Raw genomic sequence first — 19,503 nt, forward strand, 5'->3', positions numbered from 1 at the left:
TAGCAGAGGCAGACAGAGCAGAGTTAACAGTACAGAGCTCACTGGGCTCTTTAACTGTGTAACTGGAGAGGAGGGAGACATGCCACTCTGGCTCCACTATGTAGTGGAGTGTGTACAGCTGTATTTAGGCACTGAGATTGGCTGTCAGCCCTCAACACACACACACACACACACGCACGCACATGTTTGTACTCATATCCTAGTGGGGACTTCCCATTTACTCCCACTATCCTGTCACTAAAGAATATTAACCTATGCCTATCCCTAACCCTAACCCTAACCTTAACCTTAAGCAAAGAAATGTTTTGACAATTTTTGTTTTATCAGTAACAACAATATACTTTAGAAAAACGTTCTCCTAGTGGGGACCAGCATTTGGTCCCCACCAGGCACTTTCTGTCAGATTATGTCCCCTTACTGGGGACTTTCGGCACCCAGAAAGATACCAGTACATGGTACACAAACACGCAGAAACACTCAGAAACGCACACACACACACACACACACACACACACAAATATATATATGGGTAAGCCCACGGGAGGAACTCTGGAACATGATGGGAATCTGAACTGCATTTGTTTTATGTGTGTGTGTCCAGGTGCTCTGTATGTGTTACCTGAGCAGCGGAACTTCTTGCTCTTGATCTGTCCGATACGTTTGTTGGCGAGGCGGCGGGGACTGGAGCAGCGAGCTCCACTGGTCTCGATGGGGTTAGAGCGCAGGAAATCAGCCAGCCACTTCAGCCCACAGTCACACACAAAGGGATTCTGAGCTAAATGACTGGGGGGGGGGGCGAGAGAGAGAGAGAGAGAGAGAGAGAGAGAGAGAGAGAGAGAGAAATTCTGAAGAATTTTTACTCATTGTCTTGAGTTTACAAGATCACAGACAACACGGCGCAATGAAATATTTTATATTTTTATAGTGTGAAATGTTTGTTTTCACATCATTACAGCCTAAGAGAAAGAATATTCTGGAAAGAACAAAAAGGCTTGAGAAGGTACTGGGACAGAAAAGGTGTAGGAGTGACTTATTTTACACAATAACACAGGAGAGCACATTCTTCCCATGTTCCTCAATACTGTCTTGCTTTGTCTTACATTTTTTCACTGTCTTGTGTGCAAACACATTTCCTTTACCGTTATTTTTTAAGACCTGAACAAAGAACAAATCATAAAAAAAAAAGAGGAGAGCGAGAATCTAAATTCTAACCACTAAAGCTACAGTATGTGTGTCTGAGCCAGTGAGTGTGTGTGGTTCACTCACAGAGTCTGGATTGAGCGCAGGGAGCTGAAGGTGCCTTTGGCCAGACTCTGAATTTTGTTGTCATACAGGGAGAGGAGAGACAGATTCTCCAGATCCTGAAACGCATTGGCACGAATACAGTGGATCTTATTGGCATTTAGGAGCCTACGGGACAAAAGAGACAGGGAGAGGGAGAGAAACACAAGTGGAGTCAGGGTCTCTAAACAAAAATAGCCCCAGGCTATCCACATGCTAAGTCGAGTGAAACTACGTATATCAGCGGAATTGTTTAATTGGGAATATGTGATGTTAGACGATCTGTCCTATAAACAGTAAAAATTTGTCATGTACAGCATTCTGTGCTATAAACACTAATAAACTTGTTCCTCTCAGCAAAATCCCAGAGGCTGTAATACTTACAATAACTCTAAAGCACTCAGTCCATCAAACACCCCTCTGGGCAGTTCTGTTATCTTATTCCCATAAAGAACCCTACACACAGAAAGACAGAAAACACACATCTCATTAAACAAACCGCTCAGAATGCAGAGGTCTTCACATTAAGTACATAAATACACACACACTCACACACAGACACGCACGCATACACACACACACACACTCACACATAGACACACGCACGCACATATGCACGCACGCACACACGCAGGCACGCGCACACACACACACACACAGAGGCATGCTGTGGTTCAGTTCCCTCCAGCAGCACTCTGACAAACTGGATCAGACACACAACTCATACAAACACATCAGCAGGGTTCCATCTGCTTTGGAAGTTCTTAACTTAACACACACACACACATAAGCACGCGCACACACACACGCACACACACAGACGCACGCGTGTGCGCATAAATAATACAATCAGATGTTATGCTAGTCCTAGAGGATATCCAGTGACACACACACAAAGCTGTCTCCCCAGACCTCCTGCTGAGAGAGAGACTCATAACAAATGGATGTTTACAGAAACACATAGCAGATCTCTTAGTCTTTGCTATAGTCTGCATTATTTATCAGCATGTTTTATATGATACTACTGTGTATATGCTTCAGATGTGTATGACATGTAAACAAGCACAGATAAAGCCAACATTTCAGCCCTCAGTAATGCAAAAATCACATAAATACAACTATAAAACCAGTCCCGTAGTCTCAAATGCATTTTTATGTTCATTTTATGTCTTTATCTCTCAGTCTGACTAAACACACACACACGCACACACACACGCACACACACATGTACACACACACAGACAGAGTGAACTCACAGTGAATTGAGGGAGCGTAGGCCATGGAAGGCGTCAGGAGCAATCTCAGAGATCTGATTATTACTCAGGTCACTGAAGGAGAGATATACACACACACACAATCATTATACACTTCACCTTGATCCCACAGAGACTCTCTCTACTGTCCTGTCTCTCATACAAACAGACACACACACACACACATACATAAAGGGGGTGAGCAGGTGACTCACATTCTGCGAAGTCTCTTATAAGAGGAAAATGCTCCAGGAGGGATAGACTTGATCCCATTCTGCTCCAAACGACTGAGAGAGAGAGAGAGAGAGAGAGAGAGAGAGAGCGACAGAGAGAGTGCGACAGAGAGAGAGAGCACAAGAGGCAGAGTGTAGGACGGAGACAGAGAGAGAATGATGTCCATCAGCAGTGCATAAGGAATTGATAACATACATCATCCGTAAATTTTGTTTTGTTTGGTGTTACTATGCCAACAAAGTGACGATTACTTTGGCTGTAGTTCTGCTACATGATCATATTTCTTTGTACCTCCACTAGAAATATATTATAAAGCTTCAAACACATGTACAGCTGTAAAAATCATGCCTCCGCATGCTGTGTTTTTCAGAAGTGTGGCAGTATTGCCCAATACTTTTAAAACTGCACCGTACTGATGGTTAGCATTAAGCCAGCTAGCGTGACATAATTTTACTACACTGTTTGATGTGATGGCTACCGACTGTCTCCATAGCAACTGCCCAGTTCTCTCTGTTTGCAAATATCCCTCACTCATTACTCACTGTTGTCATTCATCCTCATGATAGCAAACCAACAGTATTTCACTGAGAGCTCTTTGACTTGAGCCAAAATGGCGGCAGGCTTGGCTGCCTCTTTTCAGCAGAGCCAAATCAAACTAGCACTTCAATAGTAGGGTTTCACTGACGGGAGGGAATTTTTCACCTGCAAAGCTGCCAAACTACCATAAGACAAAACATTACAAGGCCATTATTCCTTCTTTTTTCCTTCAGTTCTCTGACCACTCTGCTGTCTCAAAAGCCAATATTTACGATTACTGAAACCCAAAACACCTTCAGCGTCCAATCTTAAACTCAATCGGTCTCTCTTTGCCTGTTTCTGACCATAGACATTAAATCACACAGATTTTAAGAAGAACTGAAGTTTCAGCTGAATATGGTCTGAACATATAAAAACTACTGCACAAACCTGACACGTCCACAGAGATTAATGATCAAATGTTAGAACCTGTGGTATTAAAATTATAGGAATTATGTAAATAATCGAAAATCTCAGCCAGGAAAGGAGGAAACTCAAGGTTACTTTTGAATTCTGAGAAAAGGGCATTTTTCAAATTAGCCCTCTATCAGATTGTCAGGTTTGACAATCTTTGGCTAATGAGTCTGATCTCTACTGAACCGACTAAATTTAAATGAACTTAAAGGAATCGAATCTTGATCAACCCTGGGGTCAGCCCTCTCGCTCTCCTGTTAATTTATATATATATATAAAAAAAATACCAAGGACACCATCTTCTCTAATAGTATTGCCATGGATACTGCACTCAGAGGCCATTACCATGGCTACTGTGAGTAGAGGGCATTGATTTTGGCGTGAGGCAATGTCATGGGTATATCTACAATGGACGCCCACATACCAGCGGGGTCAAAAGAGGTCAAACTCCTACAGCTGTTGAGGTGGAGTGGAGACAAGGGTTGGGGTTAAAGGTTAAATGTTTAACATGTAGTAAGACCTTTTCACACAAAGTCTGGAAAACCACTGTATGGAATATAAATCATGCTTTAAGTGGTCCATGAAGTTCAGCACATTTCTGTTCTGTATTCACTGTGGTGATTGATAAGATGTGTATTCATGTCTGAGTGTTTTTTTCTTTATTCCCCTGGTTTCACACCCCCTCAGGACTGAGCTGACTGTGTTGTGTTTTACCCTGTTCCGTTGATTCTCCACATTATAGAACTAACAATCTATAAAGATCATTTTTTCTCAAATCGCATCCGTTTAGCTCTTTATGCAACATCCTCCATTTCACACCTTGGACTTGTAGCAAAGCATGTGTACATAGTGTCTCGCATTAGTGTGAGTTCTTTCATCATTAGCACCTCAGCCTAACTTCAGTCTTAATTTAATCAGTCTTATCCATTCTCATCAACATCAGCACCAGCATCACCATCAGCAGCATGCTAACTGTCTTTATGTTTATATCATCCAAGAATTCAAGAATGTAGAATATAAGAGTTCAGATTTTTAAAAAAAAAAATCTGATTCCCCTCTTCTCTCTGAAAACTTTTCAAACCCTGTTTACTTTCATTTTCGCTCTCTCAGACGTGCATTTTCTCTGAGCGTTTTACTCACATCTCTGTCATGCCGTCGGGCAGGTTGCCTGGGATGGCGGTGAGACCCTTCCCGCGACAGTCCACGATGTTGTTGCTGCATGTGCACATGGGAGGACAGGAGCCCGACGCCAGGCCGCAGGGCTGAGGACTAACATCTAGGATTCCTTCACAGGAGAGATGAAGAACATACCCAAAATCATCCCACCAAAACTCATAACAATACACTCATGTATTCTAAAGTCACCCTACTGGTCCAGTCTACTAAGGCCTTGTCCTCGGCAATTCAAATCCAGTTAGAAAATGCCTGGATGGCTTTTGGTAACACAGAGGATTACATTATGAACCAGTAGGGGGAGACACGTGGAGTCCAATTCATGTAGCCGATGTCTATCTAATACATTCAGATCTGCCTGGGAAGACTCATGAAAGGATTGAGGTGGTGAAAGGTTCTGGATTTGGCAAGGGACTCCCTTACCGGGCAGTGACTTCAGGTGAATCTCCAGGTGAAAGTCTAAGTCTGCCTGGAAAAGTTAACTACGCTACTTTCAGGTTATGAGTTTCATCAGCCTACTGCCTGCTCTAATGGACTCCAACCCAAAGCCTCTGATGAATAATGATGTGTCTTTGCTTTGGCGCAACAAAAAAAATCAAAAGCCAAGAATGGCCTGTGAAGTAATTCATGAGACAGAGAGGAACAAGTCCTATTTAAATAACTGTGAACGAGTGAGTTTGCTCTTCGCCTTATCTGAATGGCTGAACCTGCGCAGGTGAACTCTTTTTTCTGAAGCTCGGCGAGGTTGACTCCACGTAGGCTGGGCGGGGAGCTGCACTGTGTGTACAGGCCCAGCGTTGGCCTCTCTCTGAGCCACTGGGACAACCAGGACAGGTGACAGTCACACCTCAGGCTGTTGGAATGGAGCCGGCTGAAGAAGAGGAGACGAGGGTTAGGAAGCTCATGTCAAGATACACTGCGCCAGAGAAAGATCTGTGAGATGGCCGAGGAAAGGTGTAAATTACACAGGTTTGGCAGACCAATAGAATTGCTAATAAGCTTATCTATTATTGGACAGTCGTGATTTTTGACTCCACGTTTACTCCAGTTGTCCGGCTGAGTGAAAAATTCCGCTTTCTCAATGTGTGTATCCGTTCAAATGTGTGTATCTGTGTCTCTCAACATGGGCAAAAGCTGGAACCATAAATTGCCTCAGAACACCCTTGATGAACAAAGCCTTGACCTTACTTCTTAAACCGTGGGAATTTACATTATTTTAGTTACATTGCATATTTCTTTGCTGAACAATCTCTAAATTTCCAGTAGCTTTTGCTCCTGGCGGCACTGGGAGTTTGAGGATTTGCGTCTGTTAAGGATTTCCATTTGTTACCTCAGTCTCCTTTCTCACAGTGGGAACAAAAACCCTCCACTCCACCACAATCCAGCAACACGAAGACAAAACCACAGCTACCCTAACCAGTGACATTATCACTGTTGTTCTGAACCACACTTAATTGAATTGAAGCTGACACGTCTCCACCATAACCCAGACTGATTACATTCTAGAGCCAGTTCTTGAACTGTTTATAATTTGGTGCTTACTGACAACTGGTTTTGGAGAAAAGAAACAACTGGGTCTTTAAGGGGTCTCTTTCTCCATGCTGACAGGGACACAATGTTCCTGAAATTTCCCCCCACAATGCAAGCAGTGGTGTGCGGAGTGGTAGGGTGGGGGGGTGGGCAGACGAAAGAATGTCTTTCTGTGGGTGAGGTGGTGACCCAATCGGAGCCATTTGGAAAACGGGCTGAAACCTAATCCCCTCTCCGTCCTTACCAACTTTCCCTTGTTTCAGGCCGTGACCCGAGCGTTGATTGGACAGAAACGATTGGATAAATGTAACAACTAACAGCATGAAGGCTAATATGAGGACACTGGGTGCGGGTATCACCCACAGACTTTAACAGAATAAAGGTATTGATTGAGAACATGGTTAATGCTGGTATTGATCTTGAGGGAAAAAAGAGGTAAGGCTATTGATAAAGTGAGACAGAGGAATATTGATAGGGTTTATATTTAGAGATCTTCTGTTAGCTGATAGGACTAGGTCTCAGATATTGGTTTCAGATGGAGGTTTGGGGGGGGGGGTGTCAAGGGACACAAGGAAAGGGTTCTGGATGAAGCAAAGAGACATTTGACTTACAAAGTTCGTAGCTTGGGCATGTGGTTAAAACTGGACACAGGAATGGTGGTGATGTTATTGTTATTCAGTGTGCTGAGGAGAAAAAAGGAAAGAGAGAGAGGAAAAGAGAGAGAGAGAGAAAGAGAGAGAGAGAAAGAGTGAGTAAGCACTTATCTGGTTTAAATATATGTTTTGCAACCAAACATGAGTACATGAACACACATACACACACACACACAGTCTTTTGTACTTACAGGACCTCCAGGGCTCTCATTGCACGAAAAGCTCCATCCTCAATACAGCTGATGTGGTTCTTGTCCAGTTGCCTAACGTAAACACACACACAAACACACTGAAACACTGAAATATATGAATATAATACATAAATGTGTGTGTGTGTGTGCATGTGTGTATGTGTGTCTATGTGTGTGAGATTCTCCACTCACAGGTTTTTGATGTCAGTGGCACCCCTGAAAGCTCTCCTTGGTATTGCCTGAATCGCATTTTCACTCAAGTCCCTGCCGACATAATTCAGAAAAGAAACAAAAACCTCTTAAACAAATAACTCCCTCAGCTGAAGGATGTTGTTACCCACACATCACCAGCACCTGCAATGTGTTCAGATACCTGTGTATAGTAAGTATCACTGTATATATGTCAAGTGTATATAAAGAACCAGTACAAATAGAAATGTCCCACACAGTATACATCACATGCAAAGACTAAATGCATTATTGCAGAACACAATAAACAGATGCTAGCAATGTTTCTTTGTGTTCAAATTGATGTCTTCTTCTATCATTTTGTATTATTCCTGTGTTCCCAGAGATAGAGAGTGAAGTGTGGAGCATTTTCAAAGTTCTGGTTTCTGGTTTTGTTCTGTGTGTGTGTGTGCGTGTGTGTGGGTTTGTGTACGTGTGTCTATTTCAGGTTTACTGCCTCTGACTCAGACTGTCTCTCCCCGTCTCGCCCTCTCTGAACAACATGACATTAAAAATCCTCTGGCATGACTGGACATGTGGGGGAAAATTCTCTATTTGTGATCCAGCTAACACAAGTCACCATCCAAACTTTTCAAAGACGGTCACTTCACTGAGAGGGGAAGAAAAACTTGCTTGGGTTTCGGAATGGTGCAGTCTAACATCATTTCAAACAAAGGAGGAGAGGAGAGGAGAGGAGAGGAGAGGAGAGGAGAGGAGAGGAGAGGAGAGACCAGACCAGACCTCTGAAACAGTTAGGAGCATTTACAAACAGATATGACTTCCTAAAACTTTATCTGAGATCAGCTATCAGCTCTTATCTCCAACAGAAAGCATTCACTGGTCAAAAACCATAGAGACTACTCAATAAGCCCTGACAAAACCCAGAACTTCCAAACACACTGAAAATGTAGCCTCGCTAATCACTTTAGTCTACACTATCTCTAATGAAAATGAACACACGCAACAAGATCAGCTCCATAAAGACTCTTTCAGACTACAGGGCTTAAACACTGCTCAGTGAGGGAAAATGAGATGTCTAACTGATCTGCATCATAACCAATGACTCTCTAGTTTAGTTTGATTGATTAAACTCTTGTAATAATGCTGTATTCGTTAGGGCCTGTATGTGTGGGAAGAGCCTGGGCCCCCAGTGACAACATAATCCCAGGGAAGGGTTGAGGATGTCAGAATATTGTTGGCGCAGACTGGGTATGGTGGAACAAGGATTTGGAGGTTACGTGTGCTATAATAGAGTCAGCGACAGCTGCACAAAGAATTTAAAGAAAATCAATAAATTCTAAACATCGTTTGACTGCGTCTGACCAATTTGTTTAAACAAATGCCAGTTTATACCTATCTGAGAAAACATTACAATCACTCAAACAAGATCTTTTAATTGCATGTACAATGGCTGGAAAAACACATTTGGTTTGACAATTGCTGTTTTTTTCTTTTAAGACAAGGTTAATGCATACTGTAATTGGATGCCATAACTCTAGCTACATATTATCATTCAGAACAGATATAAAAGATCTGAGGCGTGTGTGTGTGTGTGTGTGTGTGAGAGAGAGAGAGAGTGTTAAGATGCAATCATCCGCTCAGGTTTTCTGCTTCATTTGAGTGGGAGGTGAGAGTCACTGAACCAGCACAAAGAATCAGACAGACAGCAGGGAGTCCTGCAAGAAAGATGAGAGGTTTGTGTGTGTTCGTGTGTGTGTTTGTGTGTGTGTGTGTGTGAGAGAGAGAGAGAGAGAGAGACAGAGAGTGAGAGAGAGAGAAAGGGAGACTGACTAAAAGAGAAAAAAAGTTTTTTTTTTACACCATAAACATTTTAAGGAAGATTGTATGTAATTCAATTTATTAGTAACTTGTGCGTCTTTCTAAATGCGTGTTTGTATGTTTTGCATCCTCCAGTGTTGTGTCTTCTACAAACAATTGGTTTCACTTTCCTTTTTAAGCACAATATACTCACGATACTCATACACAGATACAGACACATACACCCTTTTCTCTCCCTGATAAACACACACAACACGCTCTCTCTCTCTCTTTACCTCTCTTTCTCACACTCATTTGTGTACACTGAGATAGACACATTCTCTGTTTCTCTGTCTCTGTCTGTCTTCCCCTCTCTCTCTCTCTCTCTCTCTTTCACACACACACACACACACACACACACACCAACCACATATGACCAGAACCGTGTTTCAGATCACGAGCCCATTTGTCAGTTTGTGTGTGTGTCTGCCAGACCACAGCTCTCCTACCAGACTCACTGTGTGCATGAATACAGAGGAATATGTATGTGTGAATCACAAACTCTTTCCTTATTCAGAGGGAGAAAAAGTCAAATCTCAAGATCTCCATGTGCTCCACACAAACCATTTCCATTGAATTCACTCTTATTAAACACACACACACACACACACACAAACAGTCGCACTTCTGAGCAGACTGCCTGTTGTGTAGAGACACTCTTGTCTGATTTGAATCGCTCCGTCCCTCACTCTCTCTCTCTCTCTTTTATTTTGCTCACTTTCTTTCTCTCTCACTATCTCTTACACCCTGCTGAGCTGAGTATAAATAAAATGTTCTTTAGTACCAGGGGTCTATGCATCTCTGAGGAATTTGTTTACAAAATTTCAAAAGGCCCTTTTCTACACATTCAGATATGCATACACAAAATGTCCTTTACTTTCATTCCAATGAAAAATCTCTTTTGTGAAGGAATAAAGGAAGCCAAGGGAGCACAGCGGTGAGTCTGACATACTGACCTATAGGAGTGTAATGGTGCACTTTCTTTTATACTTTTTTCTCTGTATAATAAACCTACAGGAAAACATTCTCTGAAGGTTTTGTATACGACTCTTATGATTCGCCCATTTGACGTACGGTAAATGATGGATTTCCCACGAAGAGCTGCGCTAACATCCCGAGCTTCCGACTTCTCCCAGAACAAACGAGTGAGATCTGTGCTGTGGTTTTTAGGGACAATGGAGGGCAGGTCTCAGACTATTCAATCAGAGATAGGGGGGGCAACAGAAAGCAGACAAAAGATTGCCCTCCCCCCCACTTTCAATTTCCTATATGAGGTTTCTGCCAAGTTGAATAGACATGACAAACCCATTCACCTGTCTCCATTACAGCTCTCCCACATGTTCTGCTTCTGTGTGAGATAAATGACGGATATTTCCAGTCTGTGTCCATGTGTGTGTGTGTGTGTGTGTGAATATGTCTCTCTGACAGGCATAGAGGGCAGCAGCAGGGTCAGGAGGTGGATTAAGTGTGAAAGTAAGTGGTTGAATGATTTCATCCGACAATTAGAAAAAGAAAAGACAGGGAAGGAAAGTATGTGTGTGTGAGTAAGAGAGGGAGAGAGAGAGAGAGAGAGAGAGAGAGAGAGAGAGAGAAAACTGATGGAAAACAATTGTAGCAAGTGAAAAAAAAAGCTCCAAAGAAGAAAGAAACGTTTTTGTTTAGTGGACACACACACATCCACATTATCTCATAACTCTGCAGTTATTCAACAAATCTCCGGCTGGCCAAGAGACCCCTTGAGGAGGGAATATGAAACTCTGAAAGAATTAGTCTTTCACGCTTCCCAAAAACTCCTCGGCAGATCTGAGGTGGAGAATTCTTAGACACAGGTTGCCACGCAGTCAGTTGCTAAGCGATTAGGGGCTTCCCAGCTGGGTGAACTGTGGTAGGTTAAGGGTTGGAGAACAATGGGAGAAGATCCCAGCTGTGTGTGTGAAAGAGAGTGACCAAAGACAACACACAGCTATCTATTATATTTACCTTGTCTATCATCACATCACTCACCTCTGAGAGTCAGGATTTTGTTCATCCCTTTAAAAGCCACTCTTTCACTGTTGTCTTTTTGTTCTCGGGTTCAGTCTGTCTGTTTCATATTTCGCACTGTGAGAGAAGCTAAAATCCCCACAGTTATGCTTTCCCCCCATGATTACGACCTACATGGTAGTTCTTTTTCTTTCCGGAATATTCTTTCGGTTAGACTGTAACGGTGTGAGGGGAAGCATTTCACACTATAAACATATGAATATTTGATAGCACTGCACTGTCTCTGACCTTATGAACTCAAGACAGCGGTGCGTAAAAAGATCAAAATTTCTCTCTCTCTCTCTCATTCTGTCATTTCTGCTGCATTCAGCTGTCTATTTTTCACCTCTTCTCTCTCTCTCTCTCTCTTTCTCCATCTCCCTTTATCCTCTACCCTCTTTCTCACCTCGTTCTCTCCATCCCAGAGGGTGTTTAAGTGCTTTCTCTGGTGGCTTGAAAGATGGAAGGATGATGGGAAACAAAAGAGAATTTGAGAAAGGGGGGAGTGAGGGAACACATTACCGCTAGAGAGATAAGTGTGTGCGTCACTCATGGCGTTTTTAATGTAATCCCAAAATATAAGAGATATTAATGGTATCTTTACTACATAGCTATCACAAAACACTAGAGAAACAAACGTGCCCACACATAAATACAGCAGTCACTGCCAGCAGTGATCCCCCTCTCCTCCTCTCTCCCTCCTTCTCTATGAGCATGTGTGTGTGTGTGTGAGAGAGAGAGAGAGAGAGAGAGAGACAGGGAGAGAGAAACAGATTCTGTCTGAGGAATAACAATTATGACTGACTTTTTCCACTTTGCCTTTTCAGCTGTTTTACACAGGGATAAACATCATGGTGATGTGATTTGTGTGAGGGAAGATTTGCTTCTCTGAAAACTCTCATGGTTATATGTTACTTAGTGAGATCCAGCCCCACAGCAAAGACTTGTCAGAACAGATGGAGGAGAAGACAGGAGAAGGGGCCTTGTGCCTTCAAATGTGAAACTTGCATTTTACACACACACACACACACACACACACACACACACACACACAGATGTATTCACACACCTGCATGCTCATATGTGCAGTTGTCAAAAAATGTGCACAAAGCTGTCACTACATGTCAAAGACATGCTGTCGTACATGTCAAAGAACACGTCCACTAATGAAGATCCTTGCAAACACTTCTGTGTCGGATAAGTGAACATTTATCCCTTAACCATCAACCAAGGCAAGGACAGACTGCCACAATCCCAATGGCACCCTGAGAAGGAGATGACCTAGACCACCCTGAGAATGAGAGAGACTAATGCTATGGAAACCACTGTTCGATTTAAGTCAGTTTGTCTTTGCTGTGTTTTCCAACCTGGCAAATGTCTCTTTGAAAACAGAGCAAACAGACAGATAGAGAGCGAGAGAGAGAGAGAGAGAGAAAGAGAGAGAGAGAGAGAGAGAGAGAGAGAGAAAGAGAGAGAGAAAGAGAGAGAGAATAATTTGAACACTGTGTTTCCTTCGCAAATACACAAGACATGGCAGCAGGACTGTGGAGCTTAATTGAAAAAACCCTGGAGGACAGCAGCAAGAAGCAAAGGATGAAAGGAAGGATGAGTGGGAAAAAAGGCTTAACACAAATGTGGGGGTGATAGGACAGAGAATGACATGGCAGTCTGGAATCTCTCTGTTGCTCTTTTCTTCACCTCAACAGTGTTTGCTTTTTTTTTTTTTTCCTTTTTCCCAGCCATTTTTGATGTGTTGTTTGCTGAAGGAAATGAAACTCCACACAGGGAGCAAGTCCAGAGGACTTTCACTCACTGAAACAGCTCCAGCTCAGACAAACACGATACAATTCAAAACTCTGAGAGACAGTGAGAGAGAGAGAAAGTGTAAACCAGTGAGGAACAAAAGAAAAAAAGAAAAGCAGAACACTCCGAACTCTGAATTTCAAGTCGTTTAGTTATCAGTAGCTTCAGCTATAAATGAGAACCATACCTCAGCAACTACGCTCATAACAATTAAAATGTACGCTCTCTTTCTAGAACATTCTCTCCCTTTTTCTTTCTTTCAGTTTATTCTTCTGTACATTTATCTCCAATAAACTCACCTGCTAGCTTTCTTTTCATCTTCTCTATGTCTCTCTACCCTCACATTTTCCTCTAAAATCTCACAATATCCCCCTTCCTGTCACTGAACAAACCACTAATTCTTAATATTGAAAAGGCTGATTCCAACACCACTATACCATTAACCATTTCAAAACATGAGTATTTCCACAGGGGTTTTCTCCCATTCACGTCCAGCTGCCAAAAGCTTTGAGCTTTGAGCTGCATACTCTGGACTATAGAAAAACAAAGGCAAGTTTCCGGAACATTCCCCACACTGGCCTGATGAACACTGAGCAAATTCTCAAGTGTTGGCAGGGATCACTCTAAACGGAGGAGTTTTGATTGGCTGATAAAGACAGACAAAAGACAGCTGACAGATAGCAGAAGATTTTTTTTTGAAAGTCAACGTTTTTCAGACAGAGTAATTGTTTTAGTGCCTGTGTGTGAGGCTTTAATATGAAAGACATTAGCTCCATTAAACAGCATGTCTGGGAAAAAGAAAGAGACAGGGAGGAAGCATGGGTGCTGGCAGAGATAAAAAAAAAGAAAAACAGAGAGAGAGACTTACTTTTCACATGGAGAGCATGCACACATGCGTGTGTGTGGGGGGGGGGGTGTGCATGTGTGTGTGCGTGTGTGAGAGAGAGAATGTGTGTGTGTTTGTGACAAGAAGGCATCCGTGACTGATCAGTGTTTGAAACACTCCTCTCACTTTAAGCAAAAAGACGGAGAAAAACAAAAAGCTGTGTTCTTTCTTTCCCAGGCCTCTATCACCATAGCACCAAGCTTTTAGCATGTATATATATATATATATGTGTGTGTGTGTGTGTGTGTGTGTGTGTGCGCGTGTGTGTGCCAAACAGTTACAGTGACTCCTCCGGCCCAAATCCCAATCCAATTATGGCTCTGACAAAGACATAAACATATATCAGGGAAGGGAGCCAGCGTAATTATGAGTCAGAAAACAATAACACACATCCACTGTGTCAAATCCTGTCTGATTTCTGTGGTTTGATCACAGGCAGTGGGAGATTAGGAAGAACGTTTTAACAATGATGAATGAAAGTGTACAGATGACAGGAGTGACACACAGGCCTCTTAACGTGGGAAATTAAATACTGTGTTAACGAGTATGAAAGAGAGAAAGTTCACAATCTTTGTACTGTCACAAAGAGAGAGACAGAGAGAGAGAGAGAGAGAGAGAGAGAGAGAGAGAGAGAGAGAGAGTGAGGCTTATGTGTTAAGAATGCTCCAAAGTTGACTGCACTATTACAGTCAGTATAAGGAAAGTGATGAAGATTGTAAGAGAAAAATGTGTCTACATGTGTGTTTTTTCATGTCTCCTCTGCTGGCATAACTCCCAGACAGCATGTCCATGCACACGTATATATGATGTGTGTGTGTGTGATTGTGTATGTGGGACATTTAAGCACATCCTTGAGGATCCAGACTTTTTACCTGTAAACCAACAAGCTTGTCCGACTAATGAGCACTTTATACACACACACACACACACAGAGAAAGAAAGAGAGGGGGGGGGGGGGGCGTGTGAGCAGTCAATCAGTGTAAATAAGCTCTATAATGCGTCACGGTTGAGTGAGACTTGACACACTCATTAAGATCCACTAGTAATTATCTGTTGGCCCCGTTACTCACTCTCTTTGTCACTCTCTTAATTAGCTGGGTCTAAATGAGCAAGGAATACTCCCATGGTGACAATTAGCTCTTTGAAACTCCTTTTTACACAGAGGCGTCAGAATAGAGAGACAAATCGTCTGATCAGACATCAACAGTCATTGCTGTGGTCATTTGTTTACTGGCTGGAAAATACACAACGACAGACATTTGATTAAAAGCTACTCTGTCAGACAGGCTGTATTACAACATGTTGTGCTATGCTGAAGAGAGAGTGTGTGTGCATGTGTGTTTTATTAAAAAAAAGAAATGCGTGGCTGTCACTTCACACTCACACACACACTTCCAGCACAGGGAGGTCTTCGTTTTGTGCCCCTGTTCTGAGAGGTTTAACTGGGACTTGGTGACCTAGCTAGGCTCCCAGTCTCTGGGAGACCTTGACAAAAAGCAGGACTTTTGGGTGTGCAGACAGAGAGAAACACAAAACAGATGACAGAGAGTGAGAGAAATTGACAAAATTCTACCTTTAGACGAGGACAGGCAGGATAATGGAGAGAGAGGAGGGAGAGACAGACAGACAGACAGACAGAGAAAGAGAAAGAGAGAGAGAGGGAGGCTGTAGGGAGAGGTAAAGAATGTGAAAGCAGGATAGGCATAGTTACCATGGTATCACACACACAAATATATAGCATCAACCAATCTGACCTGGTTTCTTTACAGCTGCTGTCATCTGCCCCCCAGCGCACATATGGGAACCTGCATGTGAATGCGTGTGGGTGTGTGTATCCGTCCATTCCAAAACAGGCGTCATAAATTCCATCAAGAAAATGTTGGATTGTTCCCGCTAGGTAATGTGTATGTTTGTATGTGTGTGTGTTGACTGACAAAATGTGCCAGCTCCATATGGTGACTCTCTAATGAGGAAGACAGTGAAATGGCACAAAAACAAACAGCTATCCAACCCCCCGCCCCCCCAACACACACACACACACACACACACACACACACACACATACACACACACACACAGCTGTTCTCTAACTTGTTCCCATGCATCCATCCCACCTCTGTTCTCTTCTTTGTCTGCACATGTTCTACCCTCTCTCTCTCTCTCCTCCTCTCTCCTCCTTCTCTCTCTCACTCTCTCTTTGTCTCTTTATGTCTTTATTGTTGCCCACATCTCATGCTTTCTTACTCAACTCTTCTCCTCCAGCTTTGTCTGCTTTTCTTCCCTCTTCCTCCTCTCGCTCTCTAACTGTCTCTGTAAGTAAGCAAATCAGACCTGACTCCTCTCATGATGGAGTGATAAATACTCTACCTCTTTTTTTCGGTTGAAATAAGTGTTAGAGTAGACTAACTAGTAGATTTCCGTAGAAATAAGAGAGACGGTTAATCAAGATGTCATAGACAGCTGTCACACTGCATCCACTTATAGGAATCAGCAGCTAATTAAACAGCAGTTAAGGTTTACTTATCTCTGCATCTCTGAACATATCTCTGTGTGTGTGTGTTTGTTTGTGTGTGTGTGTCAGACTCCTGCCATCACTAGGCAGCGGTACAACAGCTCAGCCCAGAACAACACTAAGTCAAAAAGTGTAAGAGCAAAAACTCTGTCTCCATATATATATATATATATATATATATATATATATATATATATATATATATATATATATATATATATGTATCGAGAGAAAGAAAGAGAATGAGAAAGAGGGAGAATTTTGCACCTGTGGAATTTACAGCCAGGGGCTGTTCACAAACACACACACACACAGACAGCTTTGAATTCGGAGTTCATTTAAAAGGCTTTTCACACACAATTACACACAAAAGCACACAATGGTACTCACAGTCGAGAGAGAGCTGGGTTGTTCTGGAACAGCAGCTCTGGAAGATGCTGGAGTCGATTTCTGTTCAGGCGCCTGAGAGGACAACACATACACACACACACACACACACACACACACACATACAAGGTCAACAAACATACACACACAAGGTCACTGCCAAATGAATGAGTGAAAATGACATTTCATCCTGTCTTTTTTTTACCAAGAGCACATGTCTTTGTGTCATCCCACCTTCTGTGAGAATGAATGAGTAAAGAATGAGTGAGAATGGTTCCAAACAATTCAGACAACCCTGCCCTGAGAAGACATGGGTCTTTTTTTATCCTTTTTAATTTCGTCTGAAAATAATTTATTTAGAAATTCACTGTCAGTACAGTTATCAACACTAGTTGTGCAGTCAATATGGTTTTAAGTGCCTTTGAGCTGCTACAGAAAATTAGTGTTTTTGGTGGGAAAATCCACCAATATTCCAGGATTTTGACTTTTTTTTTTCTTCCCATTGATCATCATTATTATTATTTTCATTTTTGAGGGAAATAGTTTTTTTTTTATTGTTTTTTTGGTTTGGTGGCACCTGTTACTGGCTGGTTTGGGACCCTCATCACTTGGAGAATCACCGTGTGAAACAAATAAAATCTACAGTCTTTGGCATCGCACAGCACCTGTCCTGCCTCTTGTTCTGTGACGCAAGGTCATCCTTCACACACCACCTCAGGTACCAACAAACACTGAGCAAAGACTTACAATCAGGCCATATAGCAGACAAAGGTTAAGAGAATGAACAGAATAATAAGAATGAGTGGAAAGAATAGGACAAAATGAGAAAAGGATTTCTCAAATGTTTCTTCTTTTGCATAGATTGAATGACAGGTTTTAAATTAATTTCAATAATACACACACACACTCACACTGATTGGACCATGAGGAGTGGCAGAATTAAACAGGAATCTGGGTTCAACTCTGACTGAGGCAGGCAGTAACAGCTTTAGCAGTTCTAAGACTCACCAGGCCCTGAGCCTTTCTCTGACTCTGTTTGTTTCTGTTATACTCAGTTTGATATTTTCATCATGTTTGGGCCTTATGTCCCTCTTAGACCGACAGGTCTAGCTGTGGGCGCTAGTTTGTCACGATCTCACACTCTCTCTTTCTTTTTGCTGTCCGTGTCTTCCCTTCCCGCTTTCTTGTTTATGGTTCTCTGTCTCTGCCTTTTGTTATTAACAGTAAGCTATGTCTTTGCCCTGCTCTCTCTCTCTGACAAACACTTCAGTAACAGCCTCTGGCTCAGTAAGGGAATGTGTGTGTGTGTGTGTGTGTTCGTGAGAGTGTGTGTTTGCGTGTTGTGCACACTCACAGCCTATCCAGTTCCTTCATATCATTAAATGCTCCTCTCTCAACAGTCACAATTTGATTGTCCATCAGGTGCCTGTATAGAGTTAGACAGAAAGAGAGAAAGAGAGAAAGAGAGAGAGAGAGAGAGAGAGAGAGAGAGAGAGAGAGGGAGAGGGAGAGAGAATGAGTTAACTGAACAAAGCTGCCAGAGAATTCTCCAACACTGAGTCAGAGTCTGTGGTCTCTCCTCTGTGGCCTTTGTTACATCACATTCTCTGGCCTCACATATGACTACACACAGCTGATATGACTACACTCACATATCACTACACACAGCTGATATGACTATACTCACATATGACCACACACAGCTGATATGACTATACTCACATATGACCACACACAGCTGATATGACTATACTCACATATCACTACACACAGCTGATATGACTATACTCACATATCACTACACACAGCTGATATGACTATACTCACATATGACCACACACAGCTGATATGACTATACTCACATATCACTGCACACAGCTGATATGACTATACTCACATATCACTACACACAGCTGATATGACTATACTCACATATGACCGCACACAGCTGATATGACTATACTCACATATCACTGCACACAGCTGATATGACTATACTCACATATGACTACACACAGCTGATATGACTACACTCACATATCACTACACACAGCTGATATGACTATACTCACATATGACCACACACAGCTGATATGACTACACTCACATATGACCACACACAGCTGATATGACTATACTCACATATCACTACACACAGCTGATATGACTATACTCACATATGACCACACACAGCTGATATGACTATACTCACATATCACTGCACACAGCTGATATGACTATACTCACATATGACTACCCACAGCTGATAAGACTATACTCACATATGACTACACACAGCTGATAAGACTATACTCACATATCACTACACACAGCTGATATGACTATACTCACATATCACTACACACAGCTGATATGACTACACTCACATATGACCACACACAGCTGATATGACTACACTCACATATCACTACACACAGCTGATATGACTATACTCACATATGACCACACACAGCTGATATGACTATACTCACATATGACCACACACAGCTGATATGACTATACTCACATATGACTACCCACA

General features: G+C 42.3%; 1 protein-coding gene across 1 annotated transcript in view; it reads right to left on the reverse strand.

The window, feature by feature from the left end:
* The window catches only part of slit1b (slit homolog 1b (Drosophila)), a 43,050-nt gene that overhangs the window by 17,455 nt on the left and 6,092 nt on the right, over nucleotides 1-19,503 (reverse strand). Inside the window, exons 3-14 of the mRNA XM_030782888.1 lie at nucleotides 18,316-18,387; nucleotides 16,965-17,036; nucleotides 7,498-7,569; nucleotides 7,306-7,377; nucleotides 7,073-7,144; nucleotides 5,639-5,802; nucleotides 4,899-5,043; nucleotides 2,750-2,821; nucleotides 2,538-2,609; nucleotides 1,666-1,737; nucleotides 1,267-1,410; nucleotides 620-783 (exon numbers count right to left, since the gene is read on the reverse strand). Of these exons, the coding sequence (XP_030638748.1) occupies nucleotides 620-783; nucleotides 1,267-1,410; nucleotides 1,666-1,737; nucleotides 2,538-2,609; nucleotides 2,750-2,821; nucleotides 4,899-5,043; nucleotides 5,639-5,802; nucleotides 7,073-7,144; nucleotides 7,306-7,377; nucleotides 7,498-7,569; nucleotides 16,965-17,036; nucleotides 18,316-18,387 (1,193 nt within the window). The remainder of the gene's footprint in view (nucleotides 1-619; nucleotides 784-1,266; nucleotides 1,411-1,665; nucleotides 1,738-2,537; nucleotides 2,610-2,749; nucleotides 2,822-4,898; nucleotides 5,044-5,638; nucleotides 5,803-7,072; nucleotides 7,145-7,305; nucleotides 7,378-7,497; nucleotides 7,570-16,964; nucleotides 17,037-18,315; nucleotides 18,388-19,503) is intronic.

This window comes from Chanos chanos, chromosome 8, assembly GCF_902362185.1.
Source record: "Chanos chanos chromosome 8, fChaCha1.1, whole genome shotgun sequence".
Taxonomy (NCBI): Eukaryota; Metazoa; Chordata; class Actinopteri; order Gonorynchiformes; family Chanidae; genus Chanos; species Chanos chanos.